The sequence below is a fragment of the Siphateles boraxobius genome, unplaced genomic scaffold (genome assembly GCF_051911475.1).
Source record: "Siphateles boraxobius isolate OS27281-9 unplaced genomic scaffold, OSU_SipBor_1 12, whole genome shotgun sequence".
In the NCBI taxonomy this organism is placed as follows: Eukaryota; Metazoa; Chordata; class Actinopteri; order Cypriniformes; family Leuciscidae; genus Siphateles; species Siphateles boraxobius.
This window is the reverse complement of record NW_027508722.1, coordinates 5,633,754-5,648,559: the sequence shown is the minus strand read 5'-3', so window position 1 is coordinate 5,648,559 and position 14,806 is coordinate 5,633,754. Positions and strand designations below refer to the sequence as shown.

General features: G+C 36.4%; 1 protein-coding gene across 2 annotated transcripts in view; it reads left to right on the top strand.

Annotated features, from left to right (window-relative positions):
• The window catches only part of celf3b (cugbp, Elav-like family member 3b), a 54,147-nt gene extending 40,773 nt beyond the window's left edge, over positions 1–13,374 (top strand). The window contains exons 9-14 of one of the 2 annotated variants that reach the window (XM_077207095.1): positions 1,478–1,624; positions 1,804–1,869; positions 1,965–2,057; positions 5,759–5,902; positions 6,550–6,688; positions 12,625–13,374. In XM_077207095.1, the coding sequence (XP_077063210.1) occupies positions 1,478–1,624; positions 1,804–1,869; positions 1,965–2,057; positions 5,759–5,902; positions 6,550–6,677 (578 nt within the window). In that variant the 3' untranslated portion in view covers positions 6,678–6,688; positions 12,625–13,374. The remainder of the gene's footprint in view (positions 1–1,477; positions 1,625–1,803; positions 1,870–1,964; positions 2,058–5,758; positions 5,903–6,549; positions 6,689–12,624) is intronic. The other variant, XM_077207099.1, reaches the window with a different exon arrangement.
• Positions 13,375–14,806: the final 1,432 nt, after the last annotated feature.

Here is a 14,806-nt window from a genome sequence, read left to right as displayed (position 1 = left end):
CAAGTTCCAGTGAAATATTTTCACAATCCACTATGATGTCTTTACGTCCTTCATTATGTGTGTATTCTGAGTGGCAGTTTCTCTCTGCATATTATGAGGTTTTGATGCGTGACAGCATCTGAAATACACAATTAAGTTTAGTTACGTTGTGTCTCTTCCATTTGATTATGTAAAAATAATTATGTTCATGAATCCTTAACTGAACCGAGCTGCTCACACTTACATGTTCGTTAAACTAAAAAGAGTAAAAGACATGATTGTTAGGAAGTGATTGTTACAATTTTTAAAGTTATAATTTTTTGACATTTTAAGAAAGAAATGATTTACCTGTTGACAGTCTGTGTATAGTGTATAGCTGAGCTCCAGAAAATCAGTAATGAGGAGGCTTTGACAGTTACAGATTTGAAAAGGCACACAAACACACAAACAAATGTGAACACAAAGAAACATTTCAGCATATAAAAGGGTTCTTCAGGACCATACGGTTCTAAATAGAACTGTTACTACGTGTATAGAACTTTTAAAGAACCATCTGTGATTGAGGAAATAGATCAGAATGCCATTGTAATATAAAATGTTACTTTCAATATTAACGATTAAATAATGTATTATAGTTTAAATTGATATAAAATGCAGTTAGCTGAAATTTAGAGTACTTTTTTACCCACTGTAAAATAATTCTATCAATTGAAATATGGAGTACTACCGAATACGAATACTGACAAGCATTTATGAAATACATAAAGTAACACTCTATAAACTAAACTATACTTTAATGTCATTTATATTATCACTTGTCGGTCATGTATTCAAATATATTTATAATTAGCCTATACATTTGTAATTATGATAAAATATAATAACTTTACATGAAATATCGAATAACACACTACAGTTAAAATTATAAAGTAATTTACATGTGCTTTGATATGCTAGTCATCACATCAAAATAAGTGTACTTCTGTAAAACATGACAAAAAATTATTAAAACAGTGATTTAAAATCTACTTTAATGTGTTAAGAAAAATAGTCATGAAAGTGTACTCTCTTTAAGTGCACTTACGTGGACTTTTGTTTCATTAATACTATATTATCTACAAGAACAGTTTTTAAAATGATACTTTTAAGATTTGAAGTACACTGCAAGTGTACATTCAGCACAATTAAGTGCACTTCTTTTCACAGGGTCTTTATGCAAAGAGCTCAGTGGCCAAATGGCACTCTTCATATTCACTTGCTGTCTCGTGGACCATTGTAAGTATATGAATATGAAGAGTGCCATCATAGGGTGTCCTGTTTGTCATTTTAGGTTTCAGAAGAGTGCCTAATTGCAATCGATATGCACCCTTGATGCGCACTCAGGCGAGCTCTGCTGCAAACTTCTATCAGACTTAGGCTTAAGGTTTTATTTGGGAAAGGGCCAGTGCTTATCGCTCTTGTCAGTCTAAACTCCTCGCTGCTCTGTGATTGGCTACAGGTGCAAACACTCCTCCCACTATTACGGCTACACCTTTGTCGGCTCTGCCTCCACCAATTGGAGTGAACGGCTATAGTCATGTCCCGGCAACCACCAATGGACAGCCAGCATTGGAAATCTACACCAATGGTGTTCATCCATATCAAGGTGAGAATCACTAATGCTTTGGGAAGGCTTGAATTAACAACAACTAGCCAGAATACTGTAGCAACTGCATATCAACCACCCACAATCCTCTTACATGTTGGCGGTGAGTTTTGCATACACAGGAACCAGTCACATGTATTCAGAAAATGCTACATGCTTTGTCCTCACGGTCTCTCCAGCCCAGAGTCCAGCTCTTCAGTTAGATCCGCTCCAGCAGGCGTACGCAGGCATGCAGCATTACACAGGTGACTGAGCAGCTGCATCTCTCATGCACAGGCTTTTGTGTCAGATCAGCCTTTGTCTTTCTGTATCAGCATGTGTCAAACTCTGTGTTTCACAGCCGCCTATCCGACTGCATATGGATTGGTCAGCCAGCCGTTTCTACAGCAACCCACCCTGGTTGCCCAGCAACAAACCCAGCAACAGAGAGAAGGTGATTTCATTTCCTGTTTAAAAAAAAGGACATATTCACGGCGTCGTTGTATATAGTAAGAATGTGTGTAGTTGGAATGAAATTTGTGCGTACTACATCCGCCATGTTGTTATTATTATGTGACTCACGGCATCAGTTTCGCTTCACCGCCATCCACAAATCCTCTCCCGTGGCCTCATGGGATAGTAAAGTGTCCATCGAATCTCGGCGGAAATAGTAGGTCATCCGGGTACTTTTCGCGTACTGTTCTTCTGACAGTCAATATGTATTCTGACATACTAATCTGTTGCCGTACTGTTCTTTGCATATTATGGGCCAGATTTACCAAACAGGGCAAATTATTGTGAAAGAGCAATTCCAGAAAAGCGCTGGATCATTTCCATAATGACCAACACAATCTACCAAGAGCAGCGCAAATTAGCATCTGGTTTAAGACAGGCTTTTTTTGTGCATTAATGGTGCAAATCTCTCCTCCTATAAAGTTTGCGTCTGTAATGGAAATTCCTACAAATGCATGTGCAATAATGTCAGCCGCAAAAATATCCCTGTCCAGCCTTTTCAGAGCTGTTTTTTCACTGCGTGTCTTTAGTAAATCCTGACTGTAGTTTTTTAACACCAAAAGAGGGTTTGCGCTGGATCAAACTGTTAGTAAATCCGGCCCTATATAACAGGAAAGTATTCGATTTCAGACACCGTGTTTTTGTACGAGTGCTTGACCCACTTAACTAATTAAGTACATATTTAAATGTAATTTTATAATTACTGCTATTAATTGAAATATGGTTAAAGTGTGCTCCAGAATTACTGAGAAGCATTTATGATAAACTAAAATATACTTCAATGCCTTTTCTACTGAAACTTAAATGCCTTGTATTTAAATATATTTGTACTAATGAAGTTGTATTTTAGTACATTTATAATATATATTATCTTTAAATTAAATATCGAATAACACACTACAGTTACACACTACAAGTACTTTACATGTCCTTTCCTATGTTAGTCAACACATCAAAATAAGTGTACTTCTTTAAAGCACGACCAAACATAATGATTTAAAATGTACTTCAAAGTAAAACTTTTAATTTAATATAATTACAAAGTGCACATGTTAAAAGTGCACTTAAGTGGGTTAAGAAACATCTGGTGCGTTCCATTTGACAGTTCCTTACGCAGTGTTCACTGCTCCCTACACCCTGAACACGGTATATCAGTTGAAGTGAACTATATATAAATGTGTTCTTAATCTATAGTCTTAATAATTGTAGCGGTCTAATAATCTAGCGCTTCTTTCCCACGTGCAGTTGCATAAACACTCCTGAGGTAAATGAAGTAAAATAAAAATATTACAGCGCCTCAGCTGCTTCTCAACACCCCCTTCTAATTGGTTTACATATTCATACAATAGACTATAAAAATTTAACATTCATCACCGTACACATTCATAAATACTCTAGTTTGTATAATAACAATATTTACGGATACTCAAATGTATATGTACTCCTTCATCGCAGAGCCGTTTAAAATCTCTTCCAGCGGCTCTACTCTATTGGTTAGTTCAGACTGGTGACACGCTGCACAATGACAGTTGGCTGATTTTTGCTCTCCACTTCGTGTGAAGTGATGTATCGAAGTTCCCTTATTCCCTATGCCGTTTGCAGTGCCCTTCGAACTGAACATATTCGCTCCCTTCGGATTGTGATCTCACTTAAGATCAGGGCAGGGGCGGTTACCGCATTACCGCGTTACTGTGGTCACATGACGCCTACCGCGGGTCTGAGCTCGTCACCGTCATCACCACAAAAAAAACATTGGTCTGCACATGTGTGCACGTTGTGTCTAATGACATGGATTCATTGATTCTAATGACATGGATTATGTCTAATGACATTGTGTCTTACATGGATTCAAGGTTTTCTAAACAAAACTTCATTAAAAAATGGAGCAAATCCGACCTTTCGCGAGTTGAGGAGCGCAATGTTCCATGACACATAATAACATTACATTCGTATTAGAGATGTGCGGATGAGCTATTACTTCATCCGCAACCGCATCACAAAACTCATCATCCATCCGCCATCCATCCGCACCAACGTTTTTTTACCAATTTTCAAAACCGCCATCTGCTGACTGTTTTAAGGTCTTTGAGCGATGTAAGGCGCTGCTGCCGCGAGGCTAGAAAGCTCTTGGCTGCTCTAGAAAGGAGACTGATCCAATGCAGCAAAGATATTTAATGGCTAAAGTAGTTTAGCCTATTGGCTATGTTGTATCCCCAGAATATCAGCAGTGAACTCCGTCTCCGATCGCCACTCAGGAACAAAAATAAATAAATATCCTAAATAAAATGCACATCGGCAAACCTGACCTTACCTGACTAGGCTACTGTACAATTTTATCATTTCATTTAGAATTTTGTTTAAAAGTAGACATTTCAAGCTTTCTATTCATTTCTCATGTCTGTGAGGCAAGTAGCCTATACGCTGTCGCTGAGCTTCGTTTCATTTATGAGACAAGCTCCAGTTCCATTATTTAAAGCGGTTTACCGCTATACCGCGGGAATTTCTTGCTTTTCAACCGCGGTTATAAAAATCATAGACTGTAAAAAAAGATGGACGATGCCCCTTTGCTCTCTTCCATTGGTGAGAAGTGAAGCCGCCAGTGTGACATATTGGGACTTGAGACTTGCGATCTCGGGACCAGACCTGCGCAGTAGTGAACAGGAAGTAAAGCCGCGAAATCAACGCCCCGCCCTCACTCTCGCTGAATGCACTCTCCTAGTAGTACCTGCACTTTTTTTAAGTGGCCTATGTCTGCTCTGTTCCTCCGTTCTGCTCCAATTTTGATGTCTGTTGATTGCAGTACGACAAGAGGAGTGTTAAAATGAAATAAATACAATCTCCTCAGTCCTCCAAAGATCCCGAAGTCCGTTGGTGCTTCAGTGACTACTTCACTCAGAGAACCTGTCAATCATGACGTCACAGCACCATTTTTATAGCATCAAATAACTAACTAAAAACTAACTTATTTTAAAAACAAACACTTGAAATTAAATCAGCGTGATAAAAACTACAGTAAATGACAGAAACTATCTTTGAAAAACAGAACCAGCCACCGGGGGGCGATCGAGATGCTTTTGGCTTCACTTTTCAGGGCTTGTGCGGCACGCTTGGAAAAAATCCATACCGTCCCAGCCCTACTTAAGATGGTGGAATACCCTGTGAAGTCTAAGCTTTCTATTTATTTCTCAAGTCTGTGAGGCAAGTAGCCTATACGCTGAGCTTCGTTTCATTTATGAGACGAGCTCCAGTTCCAGTGTTTAACGCGGTTTCAACCGCGGTTATAAAAAATCCATTCTGTCTCAGCTTTACTTAAGATGGTGGAATACCCTGTGAAGTCCACTTCGCAGTCTACTTACGGTCTAATGGAACGCACCTATAAAAGTGTCTCTCTTTAAGTGCACTTAAGTGGCCTTTTATTTAATTAATAGTATATTATCTGCAAGTACAGTTAATATACTTTTAAGATTTGAAGTACACATGCAATACAATTAAGAGCACTTCTTTTACTCAAGGGTATGGAGGCAAATCATTGTTTTTTTCAAGATATATATATATTTTTATAAATCATTGCATGTAAGCTGTTTCTCATTATGATTATATCTGTCTATAAAGCTTACATTGAGTCTAATGTGTGTGATGCAGGTCCTGAGGGGTGTAACATCTTCATTTACCATTTACCTCAAGAGTTCACTGACTCTGAAATGCTCCAGATGTTTCTACCATTCGGTAACGTCATTTCTGCAAAAGTTTTTGTCGATCGAGCCACCAATCAAAGCAAATGCTTCGGTAAGAATGAGAAAACGTATGTGTTCGTAATACTACCCTTCAAACTCTGGTGCACAGTAGAACTAATATCGTAATTACAACCAAACCTGAACTCAATTGAGATGAATAATGACACTATTGCCTTCGGTAGAGCTGCTTTACAGCGGCATTAGATTTGTGCATTAATAATTGATGAACTTTGCAACATTGACAGTTATTGGTTACACTTTATTTTACAGTGTCCATGTTACAGTGTAATTATGCATTTAAGTAAAGAGAATCATTAATTAACAACATGTACTTGTAGGGTTAGGGTGTGGTTTATGGTTAGTTGCATGTACAGTAATTATGCACAATTTATAATTACTACATGTAACGTGTAAAAAGGGCACTTTTTACTGTAAAATAAAGTGTTACCTAGTTATTTTCCTATTTATTAATGTGAAGCTGCTTTGAAACAATCTGTATTGTTTAAAGCACTATATTGATAAATGTGACTTGACTGCCACATTCAAGCAGCTGCATGACACTGCACTCTCACAACCAATCAGAGCACCTTAGCAACTGTATAGCAACACTCTTGCGAACACCCACAGCACTCTTGCATCACAATGGTGAGTTTTACATGGATACTGAACATTTTTCTTTGTCTTTGCTCTCTCTCTCAGGCTTTGTGAGCTTTGATAACCCAGCGAGTGCTCAGACGGCCATCCAGGCCATGAACGGATTTCAGATCGGCATGAAAAGACTCAAAGTGCAACTGAAACGGCCAAAAGATGCCAACAGACCCTACTGAGACAGAGACTGGTAAGACTTTCTAAAACCTTTAGGAAGAGAGAGATCTACTCTTTATTAAAAGTGAACATGCAAAAGGAGAATAGATGAGGAAAACTGAGAAGATGAAATAAAAGAGAAACAAAAAGGTTTTATAAAGGGATAAGAGGAGTGGACGAGGTTTGAGTTCTGCGATGCTAAACACATACTCATAAAGGTGAATAGGAATAAAATGGGTAATTATCCCTTGTGAAAAAGAAGTAGACTTGAGCACACATTTAAAAAGACACTTTTTAGGGAAATAATATACTTCACATTCAGTTTGCACTTACAGGATTATAGTTCACCCAAAAATGACAATTCTGTCGTATTTTACTCGCCCTCAAGTTTCACACTTATATGCATTTCTTTGTTCTTTCTGTGAAACACACAGGAGGATATTTTGAAGAATGTTGGTAACCAAACAGTTGTGGGGCACCATTGACTTCCATAGTATTTTTTTCCCCATACAATGGGAGTCAATGTTGTCAAGGTCTAATTTGTTAACATTAGATAATGCATTAACTAACATGAACTAACAAATGAGCAATACATTTATTACAGTATTTATTAATCGTTGTTAATGTTTGTTAATAAAAATACAGTCATTCATTGTTTGTTCATGTTAGTTCACAGTGTGTTAACAAATGTTAACAACTTTTGATTTTAATAATGCTTTTATAAATGCTAAAATTAATAAATGCTGTTGAAGTTTTGTTCATTCTTGGTTCATGTTTAATAAAGTAGTTAACGTTAACTGATGAAAAGTTATTGTAGTGTTACCAAATATATTAACTTTAAATGTAATTTTGAATAAAACACTAGTTAAAATTATATTCAAATATTTTACATGTTTTATTATGTTAGTCAATATATCAAAATAAGTGTAAATCATCATTGATCATCAAATGATCATTAAAACAAAATTATTTAAAATGTACTTTTAATTTGACTGTTAATTACAAAGTGCATTTTTTAAAAGTGTACTTAAGTATATTAAGAAATATAGTCATAGTACATTGACTTTAAGTGCACTTAAGTGCATTCAATTATCTGCAAGTTTTGTAAAATATATACTTAAGATTTGAAGTATACTACAAGTGCAAATTCAGTCCAATTATGCACACGTCTTTTTCACAAGGGTTGTCTTGAGCCATAGATGAGGCTTTAAAAGCATAATTAAAGCATAAATGTGTCTCAGATAATCAGTAATCATCGATAAATGAGAGCAAAAAAAGTCATAACACATAACTAAAGCTGTATATTGTGTAGTATAATTTGACAAAATATATGGGGCCCGCATGTGACATGCAGGAAAAAAATAGTAGGCTAAATTGTGCGCATGGTTTATAAATCGATGGAACAGATTAGTACATCGTCACACAATTTTATCTGCTTCGAAATATCTGCTTGTTTGATCATCACAACCAGCCTGAGTTTGGGGCGAACTATCTGTTTGTCTGAACAATGGTAGACATGGTATTCTCTCTTTGTATTCTCTCTATGAAAATCACAAACCACACAACAGGGTCCAAACGGCCAATCATAAATGACGGGAGACCCTGGCTATGGTTACCTAGCAACCATAATCCACTACCTCTGAAGTTGTAGTAAGTTGATTGGCCTGTCTGGTTGCCGTTGGCGATTGCCTTTGTTTGGATTGCCCTAGCAACATTGTTTGTTTTTGTGCCCTTCCCCCCGGCGACTGGCCATGAGGTGGGCTGCATGTTTTACTGTGGCTACGATGGACTGTTTGATGCATTTGTGATGGGGTGGGCGATACGGTAAAATTCGGTATCCGATACCAAGTAAATACAGGGCCAGTGTCGCCGATGTCGATACCGATACCAATAATTTTTCATTTTAAATGCATGCACTTGAACTAACATGTACTTTCCTGTGCTAGAGCAGTGTGTCATGATTTATGAGGTGAATGCATCATTAATATGCTAAATCTGAATACGTTTTCATGACCACTAAATATTTTGTGATTTGTGCTCTCAACCAGCCTGTAATTAGTCAGTGACTTTTACCAAACTACCCTAATTATAGTAAATGCACTATTGTACACTAGCCTACTGTTCGAAAGTTTGGGGTCTGTAAGATTTTTAATTCTCTTCTCCATTCATTTTATCAAAAATACACCAAAAACTGTAATATTAAAACAATTTAACATAGGCTACCTGTTTTCTATGTCATAGTGAACTGTAGTCCTGTGATCAAAGCTGAATTTTCAGCATCATTACTCCAGTCTTCATGATCCTTCATGATGAGAATTCATTTTAATATGCTGATTTGCTGCTCAAGAAACATTTCTTATTATTATCAATGTTGAAAACAGTTTCATATTTTTGTGGAAACCATGATACATTTTATGCATAATTATGTGATGAACAAAGTTGAAAGAACAGCATTTATATGAAATAGATTTTTTTTAACAGTGTCAAACCCTTGACTGTCATTTTTGATCAATTTAATGCATCGATCCTTGTTGAATAAAAACATTAATTTCATTAAAAAAATCTTACTGACGTCAACATTTTGAACCGTTATGTACACTTTTAGTTTGTTTATTGCTAAATAACTCCCGATTGTTTCTCTGTCATCTAAGCAAGGCTTCGTTTCCCAAACGCACTGTGAGCCTGTGAGCTCAGAGAAGCACCAGCAGCAAACGCTCTCTGGGATTGATTGGTTTCGTCTTGTATCCAGATGACTAGGAGAAATTGTTCTATCCTACACAATTATTCGCTAACATTCGCTTATTTTTCCACTTAGAAGCTTATTTTACGCACTGAATTGCGTCCTAAATTAATAAAAATTACTGGTAAAAAAACACACACATTTGGATCGATATTTTTATGTGAGGATCGATCCTTTTCGATACCACGTCAGTATCGAAAGTATCGATACTTCAGGATCAATCCGCCCCCCATAATTTGTGACTTTGATTTCTCTGATAAATTACTAATTTTTCAGTTTGTTTGGAAATGAACTACACATTTAGCAACCCTCTCACTCTTTCTATGATGATTCCTGCAGTGAACGTTGCGACTGCAGTTTGTTATTGATCCGTTTTCTATTGTGTGCTATAAATAGTGTACTTATATTATTAGTGTGCTTTTCATCTGAGTGTGAGATATGAAGGTGAACGATGTAAAATAGCATAACTGGTAAATTCAGATGTGATTAAAGGGATAGTTAAGCCTAAAATGATAATTTTGTCATCATTTACTCACCCTCATGTTGATCCAAACCTGTATGACTTTATTTCTTCTTTGGAACACAAAAGAAGATATTTGGAGGAATATATTAATGATGCTCTTTCTCATAAAATAACCTTCACCTTTATTTCTGTAGCGCTTGATACGTTACAGATTGTTTAAAAAGCAGCTTCACAGTAATAAACAGGAATACACAATCATGCATAAAATTCATCTGTAGAGCAGCTCTACAGAAGACAGTCGTTATTCAGTCGGTTCAATGTATTTTTAGTTCAGTTCTATAACTGTGTAAAGTTCATTATCTTTTTTCAGCCCGAGTCGGTTCAATGTTGATTCAGATCAATTCAATAACTGTGTAAAGTTCATTAGTATCTTTATTCAGCTCGAGTCGGTTCAGTGTTGATTCAGATCAATTCAATAACTTTGTAAAAATTCATTAGTGTCTTTATTCAGCTTGATTCAATTCAGTTTAATAACAGTGTTGATGTTGCAATATTCATTACTTATAAAACAATGTAGAATCAGCTATAAAGCAGCTCTGTAGAAAACAGTTGTGTCATCATTGTTCAATGTGTCTTTTAAACTAAAGCAAAAATAAAATAAAGCAAGCAGAAGGCAACACATAAAACAAAAGCATACAGGGGCTTTCAAGCTCCGAAAAGGTCAAAAAGTACCATAAAAGTAAAACATTTGACTTCTGTACTATATTTACGTCTTCTGAAGCCAAAGTTGGCATGTCATGAAAGAGCATACAGATTTAGAAAAACATGAGGATTAATAAAAGAATTTGTCTTTTTGGGTGAAGTATAGTGTTGTTGATTGTGTGTCTGCCTGAGCTTCTGACAGTGAGGGTTACAGTGAGTGCAGTGCCTGGTGCTGAATGGAGGAAACTCCAGCAATACAGGAATTCTGGGGAAGATGCAATAAATATCACAAATTAGTGAACCTCTATTTTATAGCCATTGTGTTTTACTCCAAAAGAGGTGTTCAGTTCTACAGCAAGTTCCCAGAATTCCTGTGAGTGATGCATGTTGGCTGCAATGAGAAGCACTCATAAATCTAATCGCACACACACATTCAAACACATGTGCACTAGGGTGACCACCATCAAACCAACCCAATGTGGGACTATTATAAGTTTGTGTGGGACAATGTGGGACATTTTACCAACACTAAAACATAACCTGAAACTTTTATATAATGTTTATCTAACTTAATAAAAAACATTTGTATTCTGCATTTCAGCTGATAAAAATGCTTTGTTATTTAGTCCCTTCCAGACAACACAATTACATCACAATGTAACATAACACGTCTTTATTTTACTTGCCATTTAAATTCAACATCACTGAGCAACGCAGCAGGCATCATGCAGATCACTATTTTTGAAACAGTTCTGACTAAGTCCAACTAAAATCCAACAAAATAAATAATGAACAAATAAAATATAAAACAACATGAAATTAGATCATTAACAGTCTTATATTAATATATTAAACCAAAAACTTTCATGTTTTTAAATGGGGTGAATTAAAACAACCACAGCAGGCAACAAGTTGAAAAATTCTGTTAAATTTAAAATTAAATTTACCGAAATATACATTTGTTTTCTGACAGGGAACACATAGAACGAATCACCGCTCCACATTTTGCACTAGTGACCGTGTTTACTCCTGTCCTTTCAACCATTGGATAGGATTTTAAAAACAGCCGTTGTATTTGTACTTTTGACGAAGCCCTGTTAAATATAGGTGAAAAACTACGGTGCAAAAAGAATAAATAAAATGCTTTCTTAAAAAGGCAAAAGAACGCATGCACGTTTTCTTAATTTGATAATAATAAACCAAACGACTGATGAAAATGAGGGACATTTTCCCAATATGCGACGTGCGGGACAAGGGGTGAAAATGCTGTGCGGTACAACACAAAGCAGGACGGGTGCTCACCCTAATGTGCACATAAATGTGCAATATATAGACATGATCTCCAGAGCACACATGCAGCAGGCTTGAGCTTCACTGTGACTTGCATGTACAGTGTGTGTGTGTGTGTGTGTGTGTGTGTGTGTGTGTGTGTTTGCGTGTGTAAAAGCACATTTGATATGCCATATCTGAGATGTTTGACGGCTGGTCTTCTGAGGTTGTGAGTAGATTTCTTTAGGTTTCAGGTCAGGTTTGGCCCTTTCACCTCCTCAACGCTGAAGTGTGTAATTTTATCCCTCTTAAAATACTTTCTCATTTCTCAGATTAATATGGAGAGACATTTGTATATTGAACACCATGTCTCTGTAAAACATTGATCTGATTGTTTGAGCGTTGTGACCAGCTCGACACGGCAACAATGACTCAGCAACAATCTTTTTGACTCATTATAAGAATCATCGCAGGAGTCACTTGACTGGAAAGAGTGAGAGTACTTTGGTAGTTCATCTAACATGGCAGAGAAGCTGTGAATGATGATTTGAGGATGCTGTAATTCTCATTTATGGTGCCTGATGAAACAGAGATTCACCCTGAAAGCTGAATCACTGTCTGCTCCTTGTCCAAGGTGGTTTTTGCCTGTGATCCAGCAAGCAGACAGACAGCAAAGTGGAACATTTAACAAACACTAACATCAGTTTAATGCAATTAATCTCTCTCTCTCTCTCTCTCTCTCTCTCTCTCTCTCTCTCTCTCTCTCTCTCTCTCTCTCTCTCTCTCTCTCTCTCAGGATGGACATTATTGAAGCATTCACGTAGCAGACAGACGCCAGGTGTCGAGCTGCACAGGTTAAATTGCTAACGTGAGATGTTTATTATCTTGCACACACAGACACACGTGTGAATATGCAAAGGACAAATAAAAAATCATGTACATAAATTACACATGCATTCAAACACATAAGCACAGTACACAGAGTTAAAAAAAGATGTCAATAGTATTAACACAAAAAACACGCTACTTCCTATGGACCTTCTTAGCTCTACAAAAAAAAGTATCATTTTTCATACAAAACAAAAAAATATATATGTTCAGAAAAAAAGAGAGAAGACCAGCCGCAGTAAATGACCATAATCAGGTTTAAATAATTAAGCTTAAAATAATCTATTTAAAAAAGAAAATAAGAATAGTTTGCATTAAAGCAATGATGATAGTTACAGTATTATTATTATGATTATTATTGTTAGAAAAAAAAAACATCGTAAGATTTCTACTTTTTCATTATAAATGGGACGTAAGGGGACTCAGAAACCTCTGGGCAAGTTTTAATATTTTATCTTTTTATTTATCAATTTATTCATAATTGAAAAACATGGTTTGGGGTGAGGTCTTTTGGTTTTCATGTTTTTTAAAGAAATACATTAAAACTATTGTAAAACTTTGTAACTTATTGAAATGTGAATTACAATGATGTTATTTATGTCAACTTTTTTGATCAAACTTTTGTTTCTAATTTAAATAAAAAATAAAGGTAGTAAAATAATGATGTGTCACATTTGTATGTGTTATGGACTGAGATCTGTGTGTGTCATACTGAGGGCGATGATACATTTAGCTGCAGATACTTAGCTTCTTATATTTGATGAACCCGTAGACTCTTCAAAGTGGAAAAGACACAAAGCTGCACCACTAGAGGGATCCACTGTCATCCCCTGACAGTCTGACACGCGTTCGCAACGCAGCACAATACGACTACAAATGCATTGCATGTAATCACAGACTAACACACACATTTTGAGAATAAGTTTACTCTCTTAATCCAGTTCTATGCAAAGCATGGTAGGAACTAAAATCCACTGCCTAGTATCCGTTAATGCAGCAAAAATTATTCAAACAGTCCCAACACAAATGGATTAAGTAATTAACTATTGGACTGAATACAATAAAATGTTTTCTGAAACCTGCTGTGATGTTCCTGGATTTTTTAAATGTATCTGTGTAGTCTATTTGTCTGTGCCAGTGCTTAAAACCTCATGTACATGCAAACTGCGCCTTCCCTATATACTGCACACTCAAATCAGATTAAACTCGAGTTCTGCAGTTATATTTATTTTAAAATCAATATTTACAATAAGACTATATTATTACATAAATAGCATCTTCTTTTTGGTGTGTGTGTTCACACTTGGCAGGTTTGGTTTGAATACATCCAACAAGCGAGGCTTACCTTTCCAAATGAGCTCTGTTGCGGTTCGACTGAAATATGAACGCACCAGGAACAAATACATCTAAATAAACCAAAAACAGGAAGTGATGTCACAAGATCCGATCCGAAAAAAGGACAGAATACTCAAGCATACCTGTTTTTTCTCATCATAGTAGCTATGTTGCCCATTACAGTTCAGTACTGGCGTCAGAACCGCACAGAAACCAAAAGTAGGCCTACGTCGTTTTTGCTTAGTTATATTGTCACTGTAGTTGGAGAAACCACAACGTGTGCCTCGTAAACCAGGATCAAACTGGATCACGTGTGCCTCCTAAACCAATCACATTATAGCCTTGACGTCATTGAATCGCTTTGTGTGAGTCAATTACTGTTTGCAGATAGCATATAAACACATGATTAGTGCCATAAACAGAATCCTACCTTTTGCAAAATGTTTCTTCTACAATAAAACAGTCTTTTTTTTAATGTAAAGACTTCAAACATAAATCAAACTGAATATTTAATAGCAAACATGTTGAAGATTCGCAGACAGTATGTTTCCTCACAAATAGCCAGAGGTTATTAAGCCTCTTTTCACTGACATCCACTCAAAAAAGGCCTCATCTCCTCACCGGTATATTGCAGCGCTGCACTTCTTTTTTGCTTTCTCGGAGTCTCCCCCTGTTGAAATCGCAAAAAAATTCCAATAAGCAAAGCTGTAGGCAGCTCTTCCTAATCTCAACCAAAGCCAACCAGTGAGTTTGAG